This window comes from Hyaena hyaena, unplaced genomic scaffold (genome assembly GCF_003009895.1).
Source record: "Hyaena hyaena isolate Hyena2069 unplaced genomic scaffold, ASM300989v1 scaffold_5, whole genome shotgun sequence".
In the NCBI taxonomy this organism is placed as follows: domain Eukaryota; kingdom Metazoa; phylum Chordata; class Mammalia; order Carnivora; family Hyaenidae; genus Hyaena; species Hyaena hyaena.
Window position 1 is genome coordinate 1,552,694 of NW_024080637.1, and position 13,753 is coordinate 1,566,446.

The 13,753-nt window shown below is 40.8% G+C and overlaps 2 protein-coding genes across 2 annotated transcripts in view; one reads left to right on the forward strand and one right to left on the reverse strand.

Annotated features, from left to right (window-relative positions):
- The window catches only part of HOOK1 (hook microtubule tethering protein 1), a 69,410-nt gene extending 68,925 nt beyond the window's left edge, over window positions 1-485 (reverse strand). Inside the window, exon 1 of the mRNA XM_039238857.1 lies at window positions 278-485. Within this exon, the coding sequence (XP_039094788.1) occupies window positions 278-340 (63 nt within the window). The 5' untranslated portion in view covers window positions 341-485. The remainder of the gene's footprint in view (window positions 1-277) is intronic.
- On the forward strand, window positions 339-12,738 carry LOC120235652 (la-related protein 7-like). The gene is made up of 4 exons (XM_039238052.1): window positions 339-577; window positions 839-1,000; window positions 11,307-11,803; window positions 11,884-12,738. The coding sequence occupies exons 1-4, from the start codon at window positions 339-341 to the stop codon at window positions 12,627-12,629; spliced, it is 1,644 nt and encodes a 547-aa protein (XP_039093983.1). The 3' UTR covers window positions 12,630-12,738.
- Window positions 12,739-13,753: the final 1,015 nt, after the last annotated feature.

The following is a 13,753-nucleotide window of genomic DNA, read 5'->3' on the forward strand; positions in this document are numbered from 1 at the left end:
CGGCAGCAGGACGAGCCTCCTCCGTCCCCACCTCCAGAGCGCCCTTTACCTTCCCCCAGTCCCCAGACACAAACGTCCACACACCCACACAGACACACCTGCCTCGCGACCCGCAAGGTGGCACTCTCGTGGTCAAGGGCGACAGGAGACTCGGAGGGCGACGCGCCGAGTCCGCGGCGCAGGTGGCCCGGCTACGCCTCAGGCTCACCTGCGGAGAACCGGGGGCCGCGGGCAACTCGCCTGGGCCGCGCGGCCCCCCTCGCCCCCTCGTACTCACCCAGATGATGAGGCTGTCGCATAACGGCAGCTCGGACTGCGGAAGCGGCTGCGTCTCTTCCATGGCCGGGGCCGCCGTCTGCTACGCCCCCGCGGACACCGACACCTCCCTCCTCCCCGCGCTCCTCCGGGAGCCGGCGTCGACGACCTGCTCGCCGGCCGGGAGAGCTCGGAAGCCAGGCCCAGCGCCCGCGCGGCTCACGCGCGAAGCCTCGCGCGGCCGACGTCGCCGGCGTAACCCCCTCCTCGCCACCGCCCCCGTTCCCGCTCCGCCCCGCTCAGCCGTTCGCCCCCTCCCCGGGCTGGCCCGGCTGCGCGGCTCCGCACCTGAGCCCCGCCCCCTCCTGCCCCTTCCCGTCCCCTCCCGCCCCGCCCACTCCCCCCCCCTTCCCGCTCTCGCACACCTCTCCCCGCCGCACTGAGTGACCAGGGCGCGCACCAGTCACAAAGAAAGTCGGTGCCCGAGAGGGGCGTGCGGGGCGGGAGGGGGCGGGAAGAGCGGGGATAGGTTGCGCAGGAGGGGTTGCTGATTGGACGCACCCTCTGGGCTCCGACCAATCAGTGTGAAACAAGACAGCCTCCGGGAGGGAGCGCGAGCGGGTGGGAAGGGGTTTGTGACCTGGCAGGTGCGGTGGGGACCGGGGAGCGCGCGTGCGCGGCAGGACTTCGTAGAGGCTGAAGCTCACGCTGTCCCAAGGGCCGAAGAGGCCGCGGGGCCCCCAGCGTAAGTAGGGCGGGCTCTAGCATCTTCGCGCCTCCTCCTCCGCAGCCGGGCAGCCCGTGGCTACACCTGTGGAGATCCACACTGTGCGGCCATCGTGTCTTCGCAGATAGATCCTCCTCGAGAATAAGAACCACTAGAGACAGGGAGAGCTGAGGTTCTCCTGGTCGCTCCTTGGAAAAGGACGTTTTCCTTTGCAGACATGGCAAAGAAATGTGTTTGCTAAGGGGGAGAAATACCGTAAAGCTGCTTAAGTGAAATAAGCTCCCAAGACCACAGAGACGGGCAATTTTATTTTAAATGGGGCGGAAGGGAAGACCGTTTTCAGGTAGGAAAATGAAAAATGAAATGATTTTTTAGTTTTCAAAAACCATGGAAGATACGAGGGTACAGTGCTTCCGATTTTCCTTTGGCGGTTGAAAACTTGTCTTTCCTGAGTGTTGGTGAGGGAGGGGATGGCGTAGAGTTGGAAGCTCTCCAAGGTACTGATGTATGGCTTAGGCTGTTGAAATGGGTTGGGATATTCTTACTCTTGCTGTTGATTTCCATCACTTCACTCATTCATAAACTCATCAGTTCATGCTCTGTGTAAAAATGCAGCTGGCTCATTTATATTGCCACGTCTTTATATTTAGACATTGAAAGTTTAAAAGGGATGGATAACTGCAATTAAAAGCCCTCAAATGTAAATCAGTCTCAGTCTAAAAATACAGTACTTGCAGTTGCTATCAAATCTCAACATTATTCTAGAACTTTCTTACCCCATGTGGAGTCATTTTATATTTCTGGACACCAGCAACATCAGTAATATGACATAACTGAAAAGGAAAAAGAAAGGGAAAAGATCTAGGAATTGAAACCCTGGTCTGAATCTTGACTTTACTCCCCACTGTGACAACTCTCTCCTATGGAATCGAACATCCACATTTCCAAAATGATGCTAATGACACTGACCTGCACTGCTTCCCTCACAGGGGCAAAACGGATAATGCATGTGGAAGAGTTTATAAACCCCTTTGCAAATATGAGTTAATACAATCATATATGCTTATCACTAAGAGTCACAGATGATTGAAGTATTGAGAATATTTAAGAAGAATAATGGGGGTGAGAGAGGAGGCAACTGAGTTATCCTTCTGAGCTCTGTAGGAGCAGAGAACAGATCCTTAGGGAAGGATCCTCAGTTGTCTTCATGAAACTAGATCTACTGGAAAAAATATGTGAAACATAGGGTCAGTGAATTCAGACAAGAAGAAATACAATTCAAGCAAATGTGAAAAGATTAGAAAAATGAAAAAACACGAAACATTGAAATGAAACAACAAAAAATAATGTTGAGAAAAGTGAGGGAACTTTCATACAAAACTGGAGCAAATATTCTAGAAGAATTTTTCTAGTTTTCTATCAATATTTATCAAGAAACTTTAAAATATCCATACTATTTAAACCCATGATTCTAGGATTCCACTTCTGGTCATAAATTCTACTGAAATAATCAGAAATGTAGTCAGAGGTTATGAGCAATGTTATGTATTGCAATTCTGTATATACTGATCAATACACATCCAATAAGCAAGAAAGGTTAACTACATTGTAGTCAATGTATAAGATAGAATACTTGACAACTAGTAAAAATAATGATTTGGGCAATATCTAATACAAACTTTTCATGTTATATAACATTAAACTAAAAATTTAGATATAAAATACAGATAATAAAATAGATAAAGGTTTTAGATATAAAACAGAAGTATGAGCCATACGATTTCAACGTAATAAATATTTATGTATTTAATATGTGCACACCCAAAAGGCAAAGAAATGTTCATCAAACTGTCATTTTTATTTATGGATGTTATTTTCTGTAATCTTCTATATTTTTCAACTTGCAATTAGCTTTTATTACTTTATAATCAGAAAATAGTATATTAAAAGAAATGCCTAATACAGTATACTCTATCCTTTTCCAACTGTTGACTTTCATTTCTAAATGTTGGCATTTATATTTGGAACACTGAATAAAACTGATTTTTAAACACTAGTGGGGTTGTAAATTAATACAATCTTTCTGAAAAATCTTTGACAATATATATCAAGAATCTTTAAGATGTTCAAAGCCTTTAAGCCAATAATTTCACTTCTAGAATCTATTCTAAGAAAATAATCAGAAGACAACAAATTTGTTGACTGCAGTGCTAGTTATCGAAGCAAAAAAAGAAAAGAAAAAAGAAACAGCCATTAAATGAAAGGAGTCATTAAATACAAGATGGTATATCCATACAATGAAATATATTGTGGTTATTAAAACATTGTGAAGTGGGACGCCTGGGTGACTCAGTTGGTAAGCATCTGACCTTGGCCCAGGTCATGATTTAGCGGTTCATGATTTTGAGCCCAGCATCAGGCTCTGTGCTGACAGCTCAGAGCCTGGAGCCTGCTTCAGATTCGGTGTCTCCCTCTCTCTCTCTCTGCCCTTCCCCACTCATGCTCGCTCTCTCTGTCTCTCAAAAATAAATAAACATTAAAAAAAATAAAACACTGGGAAGGAAGTTTAACTACTCAGATAATGCTTGAAGAATAATATTCAGTGATAAAATTGATGATAGAAATCTGTATGTACAGTATGGGTCTCTCCCTCTCTTTCTTTCTCCCCATTATATGTTTAATATAATCTAAAATTTATGTAAGGATCCTATTTGTGTATGCATGTGAGCATATTTATATATACTAGGAGAGAGAGAAAGACTGAACAAAATAAACCAAAACATTAATAGTAATTTTGATGATATCTAGGTATTAGAATAATGGGTTAACATACAGCATAGTATTGGTTTCAGGAGAAGAACCCAGGGACTCATCACTTAACATATAACATCCCAAGTGTCCTCCTTAATGCCCATCACTCATTTAGTCCATCTTCCTACCCACCCTCTCTCTAGCAACTCTCAGTTTGTTCTCTGTAGAGTCCCTTATGGTTTGCCTCCCTTTCTGTTTTTATCTTATTTTTCCTTTCCTTCCCCTATGTTTAGCTGTTTTGTTTCTTAAATTCCACATGAGTGAAATCATATATTTGTCTTTCTATGAGTTATTTCGCTTAGCATAATACACTCTAGTTCCATCCATGTTGTTGCAAATGGCAAGATTTCATTCTTTTCAATTGTTGAATAATATTCTATTGCATATATATATACCACATCTTCTTTATCCATTCATCAGTTGATGTACAGTTGGGCTCTTTCTATAATTTGGTTACGGTTGATAGTGCTGCCATAAACATTGGGGTGCATGTGCCCTGCAAAGTAAGAATATGGCCAGATTTTAATGTGGAATAATACATGTAAGAATACACACACACACACACACACACACACACACACACACACACACACACCTGTGTATCTGTACAGAGGGAGGCTGAAAAGAGATTTGGTTAAAATTAAGCACAGACTTGAGCGTTTTGGAGACAATATGATTTCTTATTACGTAGGTGATCTTGAGCAAATCACTTTATTTCAGTAAGCCTCAGTTTCAGTCTCTGCAAAGTAAAATAATACTTGTATATTTCTGAGTATTTCTATATTGGTTAGGGATTTTTTGGTGATAAGTAGAAGAAATCAAACCTGGGTAGCTTTATATTTAGAAAAAAAATGTTGTAGGGGTGCCTGGGTGGCTTAGTCGGTTAAGCGTCCGACTTTCGCTTAGGTCATGATCGCGCGGTTCGTGGGTACGAGCCCCACGTCGGGCTCTGTGCTGACTGCCAGCTCAGAGCCTGGAGCCTGTTTCAGTCTGTGACTCCCTCTCTCTCTGACCCTCCCCTGCTCACGCTGTCTCTCTCTCTCTCTCTCTCTCTCTCCTAGAAATAAAACATTAAAAAAATTAAAAAAAAAAGAAAAGAAAGAAAAAAATGTTGTTGCAAGGGAATGAAAAATCTTAAAGACTCAGAGGAATATCTGAAGAACCCAGCATGGGCAAAAGCAGGTCCCAGAGCCACTTATTAGATCTAGGTTACGAAACCATGGAAGCCTTTTCAGGAGAACACCACCTAAATGAATATGCTTAAATAGTTGCTAAGTTTTTCTGAGTCATTCTATTCAAGGCTCAAGTTCCAGAGAGGGCATCCAATTAGCCTGTCATGGGATATGTGTCCAGCCCTTTTCCAGGAACAGCGTGAGCCCCCTGATGGTCTGTCCCATCAGTACTGCAGACCCAAGGTGAAATCATGGGTAGATGGAGGGTGGGAGAGCTAGATGCCTGCAGACAAAAATAAAAACAATTTTCTCCATGTAATTTCACATGGTTGCTGTGAAAATCAAATGCATGTAAAATGCTTAACAGATATCCTAGCTCATAATAGTTGCTCAATACATTTTAGCTATTATAGACATTGTGTATGTCTTCGGTATGTGTATGTCTGTGTGTGCATGCTTGTTTTCACTCATGCAACAAAGTAAATATATTAAAATATTATCAGCATATATTCACGATTATTAATAATTATTTTCCAATTCCATCAAAGTGAACAAATATTACCTTTTTAATTAAACTAAAAACAATTAAAAATAAAAGTAAAATAAGAAACAAACACCTAAGAGAGAAAAAGAAGGGTTGGGATGAGATTTTAACTGAATTGGGCTAAGGGACACCTGGGTAGCTCAATGGGCTAGGTGTCTGACTTTGGCTCTAGTCATGATCTCACGGTCTATGAGTTGAAGCCCTGCACTGGGCTCCGTGCTGACAGCTCAGAGCCTGGAGCCTGCTTTGGGTTCTGTGTCTCCCTCCCTCTCTGTCCTCCCCAGCTCGCATTCTGTCTCTCTCTCTCTGAAGAATAAACATTAAAAAAAATTTTTTTAACTGAGTTGGGCAATAAGTAGATGGAGAAACGATAAAAGAGAATCCCTGATTAGGTATTCTCAAAATAGAACTGTAGTAGGCTCTACTTGTGAAGAGAAAATCTGTGCCTTGCACAAGTGATGGTGAAAAGGGGTGGAGACATCATAGGTTTCCCCTGCTGATACCTGGATAGCTTGAATGGCTGAGAGTATATATCAGCTAGAGGAAAACTGTGGCCTGGACAGGCACTGATCTAGATATTTAGGCATAGCAGCCACTCTAGTAGAGTGATCATACCAGCCACAAATGGTACAAGTGGATCTCACGAGGGAAGCACTTATTCCTGAAGCAAATTATTGCCCCTGCTCCCCTCCCCCACAGGATTCTTATAGCATTGCTTTGGTGCAGCTGTAACTCCCACAGTCCCCCAAACAGAAATCCTACAGATGCTTTAGACACAGAAGGAAGAAGGGAAGAAGGAAGGAGAGAAAAGAGAATGGCAACATAGGCCAGATCTCAGCAACAGAGAGATAGAAGAAGCCAGAATGATGTAAGATCCACCATAGATAGGGGTTAATTCTAGATGATAACCTGTAGGAGGGGCCTGCAGCCCACAGTATCCAAAGAACTATAGCAGACTCAGGCTACATTCAATCAGCATCAAGGTCCATGGGCAGTTAAACACAACAGCAGACACTTCTAGATTGATAATTTTCAGAATCTGAGAGAGACTTTGGAATGATAGTGTCTAGGCCCTGGAAAAGATTTACAAGCCCTAGTTAGAGTTCTAGGGAAGAGAAATGGTGACAAAAAAAAAAAAAATTGACACTGTAAAACTGCTTCGGGGCATCTGGGTGGCTCAGTCGGTTAAGTGTCCCGCTTCAGCTCAGGTCATGATCTCACGATTTGTGCGTTCAAGCCCTGCATAAGGCTCTGCACTGACAGCTCAGAGACTGGAGCCTGCTGCAGGTTCTGTGTCTTCCTATCTCTGTCCCTGCCCTGCTCACATGATCTCTCTCTCTCTCTCCCTCTCTCAAAAATAAACATTAAAAAAAAAAACCTGCTACTTGTTCTTAGGCCTGCGATCCCAGTGGGCAGGAGTGTGTAGCACTTCAAACTACTGTACTGGGTTTAGGGAAGCAAGACCAATTGCAAACACTATAGGTAAGCCCTGGCTTTCTAATAAAAAAGAAAGTCTTGGACAGAATTGACTTGGATACTCAGTAGGTCTGAACTTTTAGGTGATGAGATTGGGACAGATTTCATCTCCATAGATATTTTCCAGCTGGGTTCCTATTTGGACAGAGTCTAGAGGCAGAGGATCAAGACCGTGGCCTGCTTCCCACTGCATAAAAGGAAATACTTATCTATTCCACACACTGGCCAGGAACTGAGTCCTGTTATGAAACTAATGCTTACTCGGAGACTGTATAGGACACTGAGAATTTTGCTTCTGGCACCTTTATAGACTTAAGTTTACGAAAGTTTTATATCACTTAGTGAAACTGCCTTTTAGTACATATTAGTTCAGTACTTGCAAGCAGTGTTAACACTAACCTGGTGGGGCTGCTCAAAGAGAAATTATTTGAAGATTTCAATGGAGAAGTTTGAATTAAGGGTGAAGGCATCTCTGCTACTGGGTCATGTACATCCATAGTATAAGGGATTTTAAAATTACACTATACAGACACATTTCAGGAGGTACACTCTGAGACAGGTTAGCAGGCAGGAGGTTTATTAAGAAGCAGTCTTGGGAATTGAGAGCTTGGGGTTTGGAGGAGAAGGATTGGAAGCCGAAGTGCACAGGGGGAGAAAGTAGGCTGTGTTGCAGTCCTAATGAAAGTTTCAACCAACCCCTGGGGAGCTCTGAAGCCAGAGGAGCCCTTCCAGGTTGTCTGAGTTTGGATGAAAAAGGGTCAGTCTTTCTGCCTCCATGCTGCTGGATCCCTGGTTGTGAGCTGTTCTGGAAGGTGGTGTGGCAACCAAGGCCATTCACAACAGCATTCGCAGATGTTGGGGATGCGGGGATCCCATCCCGCTATCTTCTGAACGGCATCCACCGACATTTTTGGTGGAGTTGCTATGCCATCACTCAGAATGGGAAAGCGTGGTGTCAGAAACCGACAGGCATCTCTAACTGTGGCAAGAGTGTAACTGCAAAGTTAAGATGGTCACAGAGGAAAACTGTTGGCATTCTTGTTTTTTACACTGAAAAAACTCCAAAATGGAAAGGAGTTGTAGTCCCACCCATAATTTCATATAGGGGCCTGGTGCCAAATAACTGAGCAAATACCACCTTGGAGAATTTAAGACTGAAATACCTGGAAACAAAAATGACAAAAAGATAATCACAGCACAGGATAATATTATAGCTTGTAGTATAAGCTGATGGAAAGGGATGTTTAGTTTGCCATTTATTGAGTTGAATTAACATAACCATTTTATTTATTAGACATATTCAATTCCACCCCAGGGTGCCGGGGTGGCTCAGTGGGTTAATCATCCAACTTCGGCTGAGGTCATGATCTCACAGTTTGTGGGTGTGAGCCCAGCATCGGGCTCTGTGCTAACAGCCCGGAGCCTGGAGCCTGCTTCAGATTCTGCATCTCCCTCTCTCTTTCTCTCTCTTTCCCTCCCCCACTCATGCTTTCTCTCTCTCTCTCTCTCTCTCTCTCTCTCTCTCTCTCTCTGTGTGTGTGTGTATGTGTGTATGTGTCTCAAAAATAAACATTAAAAAAAGTTGAATCCAGGGGCGCCTGGGTGGCTTAGTCGGTTGAGCGTCTGACTTTGGCTCAGGTCATGATCTTGCAGTTCATGGGTTCAAGCCCCACGACGGACTCTGTGCTGACAGCTAGCTCAGAGCCTGGAGCCTGTCTTCGGATTCTGTATCTCTCTCTCTCTCTCTCTCTGACCTGACCCTCCCCTGCTAACGCTGCCTTTCTCTCTAAAATAAATAAATAAATAAATAAATAAGTAAGTAAATAAATAAATAAGTTAAATCCACCTCTAAGTGAAATAAAATTGGAAATAATTATTTTATCTTGTCTTAAAGTTACTTAGATAGGAAAAAATTAATAAAAAGATGTATATTTTCATATACTTAAAAACAATAATAGAAATAAACATTTAATAAAATGTACTAATAATGTAACCAATCTAAAGTATCATTGAAACATAAATTCTGTTCTTCAAATTTCAGTTTAAGTGAATCACAAGACATGTCATCATTTTGCACTCTGTTAGAGAGATGATCCATTCTCGTTATTCCATTGGTGACCTATTTTTTATGTACAAAAATCCTTCTAATCCATGTAAGCAGATTTTTAAAATAAAGGCCAAACACTGACACAGAGTGGCTAATCATTTAATCCACAGATGTTTGTCTCTAAAAAACAAGTAAAATCTAACTACACAGAATAACTGCCTAAGGTACCTTCTGTTGTTTCCAAGGGTATTGAAATTTAATATTTCAAAACGAAATCTTTAATCTATATAAATGGAAAGTGAACAGAATCATGTTCTTGAGACAAGATTCACAGAAATAAGAAGAGAATGAGTTCTAAAGAGGATAGGGAACTCTGTGTTAGGAATACTGTTTATATGTTATTACGGCCTGAGAAAACTGTATTTGAATCCACTGTGGCTAACCAAACACAGGATTCTGAAACCTCTACACATGTATCAACTGAAAATATATTAAGGTGATATTTGCCGGAGGAAATGTATCTTGCTCCCTCTCTCCATGTGTTACATAGTATAACTTATACATAACATAATCTATCTTAAAATACCAAACTCCTAGAAAGAAGAAATGGTTGGGTCATTTAAGGAGGGAAGAAGAGGGGCTACCTAACCATGAGCAATAGTAAGTGGGCTGTAAGAACAAAGAAGGAAGAGCCAGGAAAGATGTGTGAAGGGTTTGTTAATATGAGCAGTTGTAGAAAATACCAACAGTAGTAGGTGGCTACTGGAATTTTTGAAATTACTTAACCAGATAAACAAACATTTGGTAATATGGCAATTTGGAAATATTTTCCAGAGATTGTAAAAAAAAAATAAAATAAAAAACAAACAATCAAACAACCAAAAACTGATCAGAGCTTAGCCTTTATACAGAGAAAAAGAGAAGCTGCATGTTTCATTAAAGTAGGGGACTTCACACTTTGATAATGTTTTATATGAACATAACTGGTAACCAAGAAGACACCCAATCCTGAGGCTATCAACGCCACCTAAAGTTTATCGAGTATTTAATAGGTGTTATGCACTGTTCGAAGGGCTCCATCTGTGCTCATTTATTTATCCTTAACAATCTGACAAGGTAATAATACTTTCTATTTTATAGATGAAAAAACTGATGCATCCCCAAGCTTATGTAACAAGCTGAATACTTCAGAAAATCTCTTTCCAGATATAAACAGGAGAATTCTCCTGGGGGTATGGGGTCAGAATGTCCTTTTTAAGCCTTAGTGAAGTATAATCAGTGCACAGAAATTTGCACATGTTGACTATATACATATTGGTGAGTTTGGACACGGGCATCACCACAATCAAGGTTCTAAACATTTCCATAGCCTCCCAAACTACCTTGTGTTCTTTGTGTGTGTTTTGTGGTGAGAAGTGATTTTTAAAGAGGGGTGCCTGGGTGGCTCAGCAATTCAGCGTCCAACTTTGGCTCAGGTCATGACCTCACGATTCGTGGGTTCGAGCCCTGAGTCCGCTCTGTGCTGACAGCTTGGAACCTGGAGCCTCCCCTGCTCACTCTGTCTCTGTCTCTCAAAAATAAGTAAACATTAAAATTATTTTTTAAGAAAAGAACTGATATTTAAAATAATCATGGCAAAATAAAATATAGCATGTATAATTCTTCAGTCATTATTGTAAGTATAGTCTCCCTTGTTACAGAAATATTTTTTCAGGCAGTCAGTTTTCTTTTTGTTCAACACTGTGAGGCAAGCAAAGCCATCCCATCTAGTTGAGTGAAGTTAATTGTTACCTGTTAGAGAATCTGCTGACTGAAGGTTAATGACTACAATAGATGATTCAGAGACCTTAAACATATTTTGACACTTTTTTAAATTGAAATGTAGTTGACACACAATATTACATTAGTTTGAGGTGTACAACACAGTGATTCAGCAGCTCCGTATATTTTGCTGTGCTCACCACAAGTGTAAACTTCAAACTTCAAACATAATTTTCCTTATAATCTTCATGATTTCTCTTTAGAAAATTTTTTAAACATTTATTTACATTGAGAAACAGAGAGAGACAAAGTGCAAGCGGGGCGGGGGGGGGGGGGTGAGAGCAGAGAGAGGAGACACAGAATCTGAAGCAGGCTCCAGGTTCTGAGCTGTCAGCACGGAGCCTGACACGGGGCTCGAACCCACGAACTGTGAGGTCATGACCTGAGCAGAAATTGGATGCTCAACTGACTGGGCCACCCAGGTGCCCCTAACTTCACATGATTTTTCTGAAGATTTGCCTTTGTGGAATTTGAAACAAAAGAACAAGCAGCAAAAGCTATTGAGTTTCTTAACAACCCACCAGAAGAAGCACCAAGAAAACCTGGCATATTTCCTAAGACAGTAAAAAATAAGCCCATTCCTGTCCTTGGAACATCAGAAAAGAAAAAGAAAAAGAAGAAGAAAGGCCGAATGAAGAAAGAAGACAATATCCAGACCAAAGAGTCCAGTATTGACGCGAGTAAGGAGAGCATTGGGAAAATGAAAAGAACCAGGACCGCATCTGAGGGATCTGAAGTAGAAATTACTGAACCCCAGAAGCCACCGTCAAAGAAAAAGAAAAAACGGGAAAGAGCAGAAGTATCCAGCTTACCTACAGTCAGAACGGGGAAGAGGAAGAGAAGTATCTCTGAAGAAGCAGAACACCCAACTCCCAGGTCAAAAGTAAAGAAAATGACGCAGAAAGACACTATTAAAACAGAAGATGTAGAAGTTCCCAAAGAAAACAAAGGTATTGACTGACAAATTAAAGCTTAATTTTTATCTAAAATTAAAAATAATAATCTAAAACTAGTCTTCTGACATTTTAAGATGTAGAAGTCTCTACTGAAGAGGAAAAAGACACGGGAGACGTAAAGGATGGATCCCTTTTAAAAGCAAAGAGGAAGCATAAGAAAAAACACAAAGAGAGGCATAAAATGGGAGAAGAGGTTATACCATTAAGAGTACTTTCAAAGAGCGAATGGATGGATTTGAAAAAAGAGTATTTAGCACTGCAAAAGGCCAGCATGGCTTCTTTAAAAAAAACAATATCCCAAATGAAATCTGAGTCAAAAATGGAAACAAACGGAGTACCTCCTAACTCTGGAATAGAAAATGAAAAAACCAACAGTGAAGAGTGTTGTCCCCAGGAAAAGGTTAATGCAACAGGACCCCAGTTTGTGAGTGGCGTGATTGTGAAGATTGTTAGCACTGAGCCTCTACCTGGCAGGAAACAAGTCAGGGATACTTTGGCTGCAATCTCGGAGGTTGTTTATGTGGACTTGCTAGAAGGAGATACAGAATGCCATGCTAGATTTAAAACCCCTGAGGATGCTCAAGCAGTTACAAACGCACATACAGAAATTGAAAAGAAACACTCCTGGAATCTCGAGATCCTTTCCGGTGATCATGAGCAGAGGTATTGGCAGAAGATTTTGGTAGATAGGCAGGCCAAACTTAATCAGCCTCGTGAAAAGAAAAGAGGCACTGAGAAGTTAATCACCAAAGCTGAAAAGATTAGACTGGCAAAGACTCAACAAGCAAGCAAACATATTAGATTTTCTGAATATGATTGAAAACCACTTTTGGTTCACCGTTTAACATTTCACTGGATACTTGAACTTTTCTTAGGAAATCCATTTTATTATGCTAGTAAATAATAAAGAATGTTTTTTCTGAAACCTATGTTAATTAAGAGAAATTCCTTTCTTCCTTAACTTGTAAATAAGACTTTTTTTTGAGCCCAGTACATTGTATACCACAGTTTTACATTAAACATTTTATTTGCTGAAATTATCTTCTACAAATCAACCTCAAAATGATTTAGTAAATATGTTTTGAACACTAAAAAAAAAAAAAAAAAAACCTAAATTGGCCATTTGGATTAAATACTGGCCTACTCTTGAAGAGTTTATTTTTTTTATGTACAAAGTGTTTTTTTTTATTATAGTTACATTTTCTCTTTATATGTATATATTTCAAGAGTAACAAAATTAATTATCCTTTACCCTTAAATACTTTCAGCGTCTATCTTATAAAAATAAGGACATCTCTTAAGATAACCATATATAATTATCATACTTGTGAAATTTAAATTTAATATTTTATTTAATATGCAATCCCACTTTAAATTTACCTAATTGTAACCCCTTTCCCCCCTTCTTTTCCCTCTAGTATCCAAAATCAAGGAGTCACTCAAACATATGGCCTTGTGTTTATGGCCATGTCTCATTTATCTCCTCTAATCAAGGTCGGGTCCCCAGCTGGGCACATGCGTGCACACGTCTGTGTACGTATTGTGATATTTCATGACAACATTTTTGAATAGTCCAGTCCAGCAAGATTTGTCAGATTTTTTCTTCATGACCAGATTTATTTCATGATATTGTTTAGTAGAGATATTGTGAGCTCAGTGCATCACTTTGGCGGGAACATGGTATTGGATTGTCCAATTATGGGAGATGTTAAATTGGATCATTTGGTTAGGTTGGTGTCCATTAGATTTCTCCACTATAAAGATATTTCTCCCATTGTAATTAATAAGTTATTTGTGACTGAATATATGGTTCCTCAAAAGTTTATCACACAATGCTTTTAGCATCCATGTTAATTACTGCCTGAATTAATTATTACTGTGATGGTCATAAAATGGTGATTTTCTATTTCTGTTATTCCTTTTACATCTATTAGTTGCTATTAT

Coding starts and splice junctions, on each gene's coding strand:
- LOC120235652 (XM_039238052.1), top strand. CDS start 339: ATGGCCGGGGCCGCCGTCTGCTACGCCCCCGCGGACACCGACACCTCC. Junction 1,001..11,306: donor GAGGCCGCGGGGCCCCCAGC/GTAAGTAGGGCG, acceptor ATTTTTCTGAAG/ATTTGCCTTTGTGGAATTTG. Junction 11,804..11,883: donor AGTTCCCAAAGAAAACAAAG/GTATTGACTGAC, acceptor TGACATTTTAAG/ATGTAGAAGTCTCTACTGAA.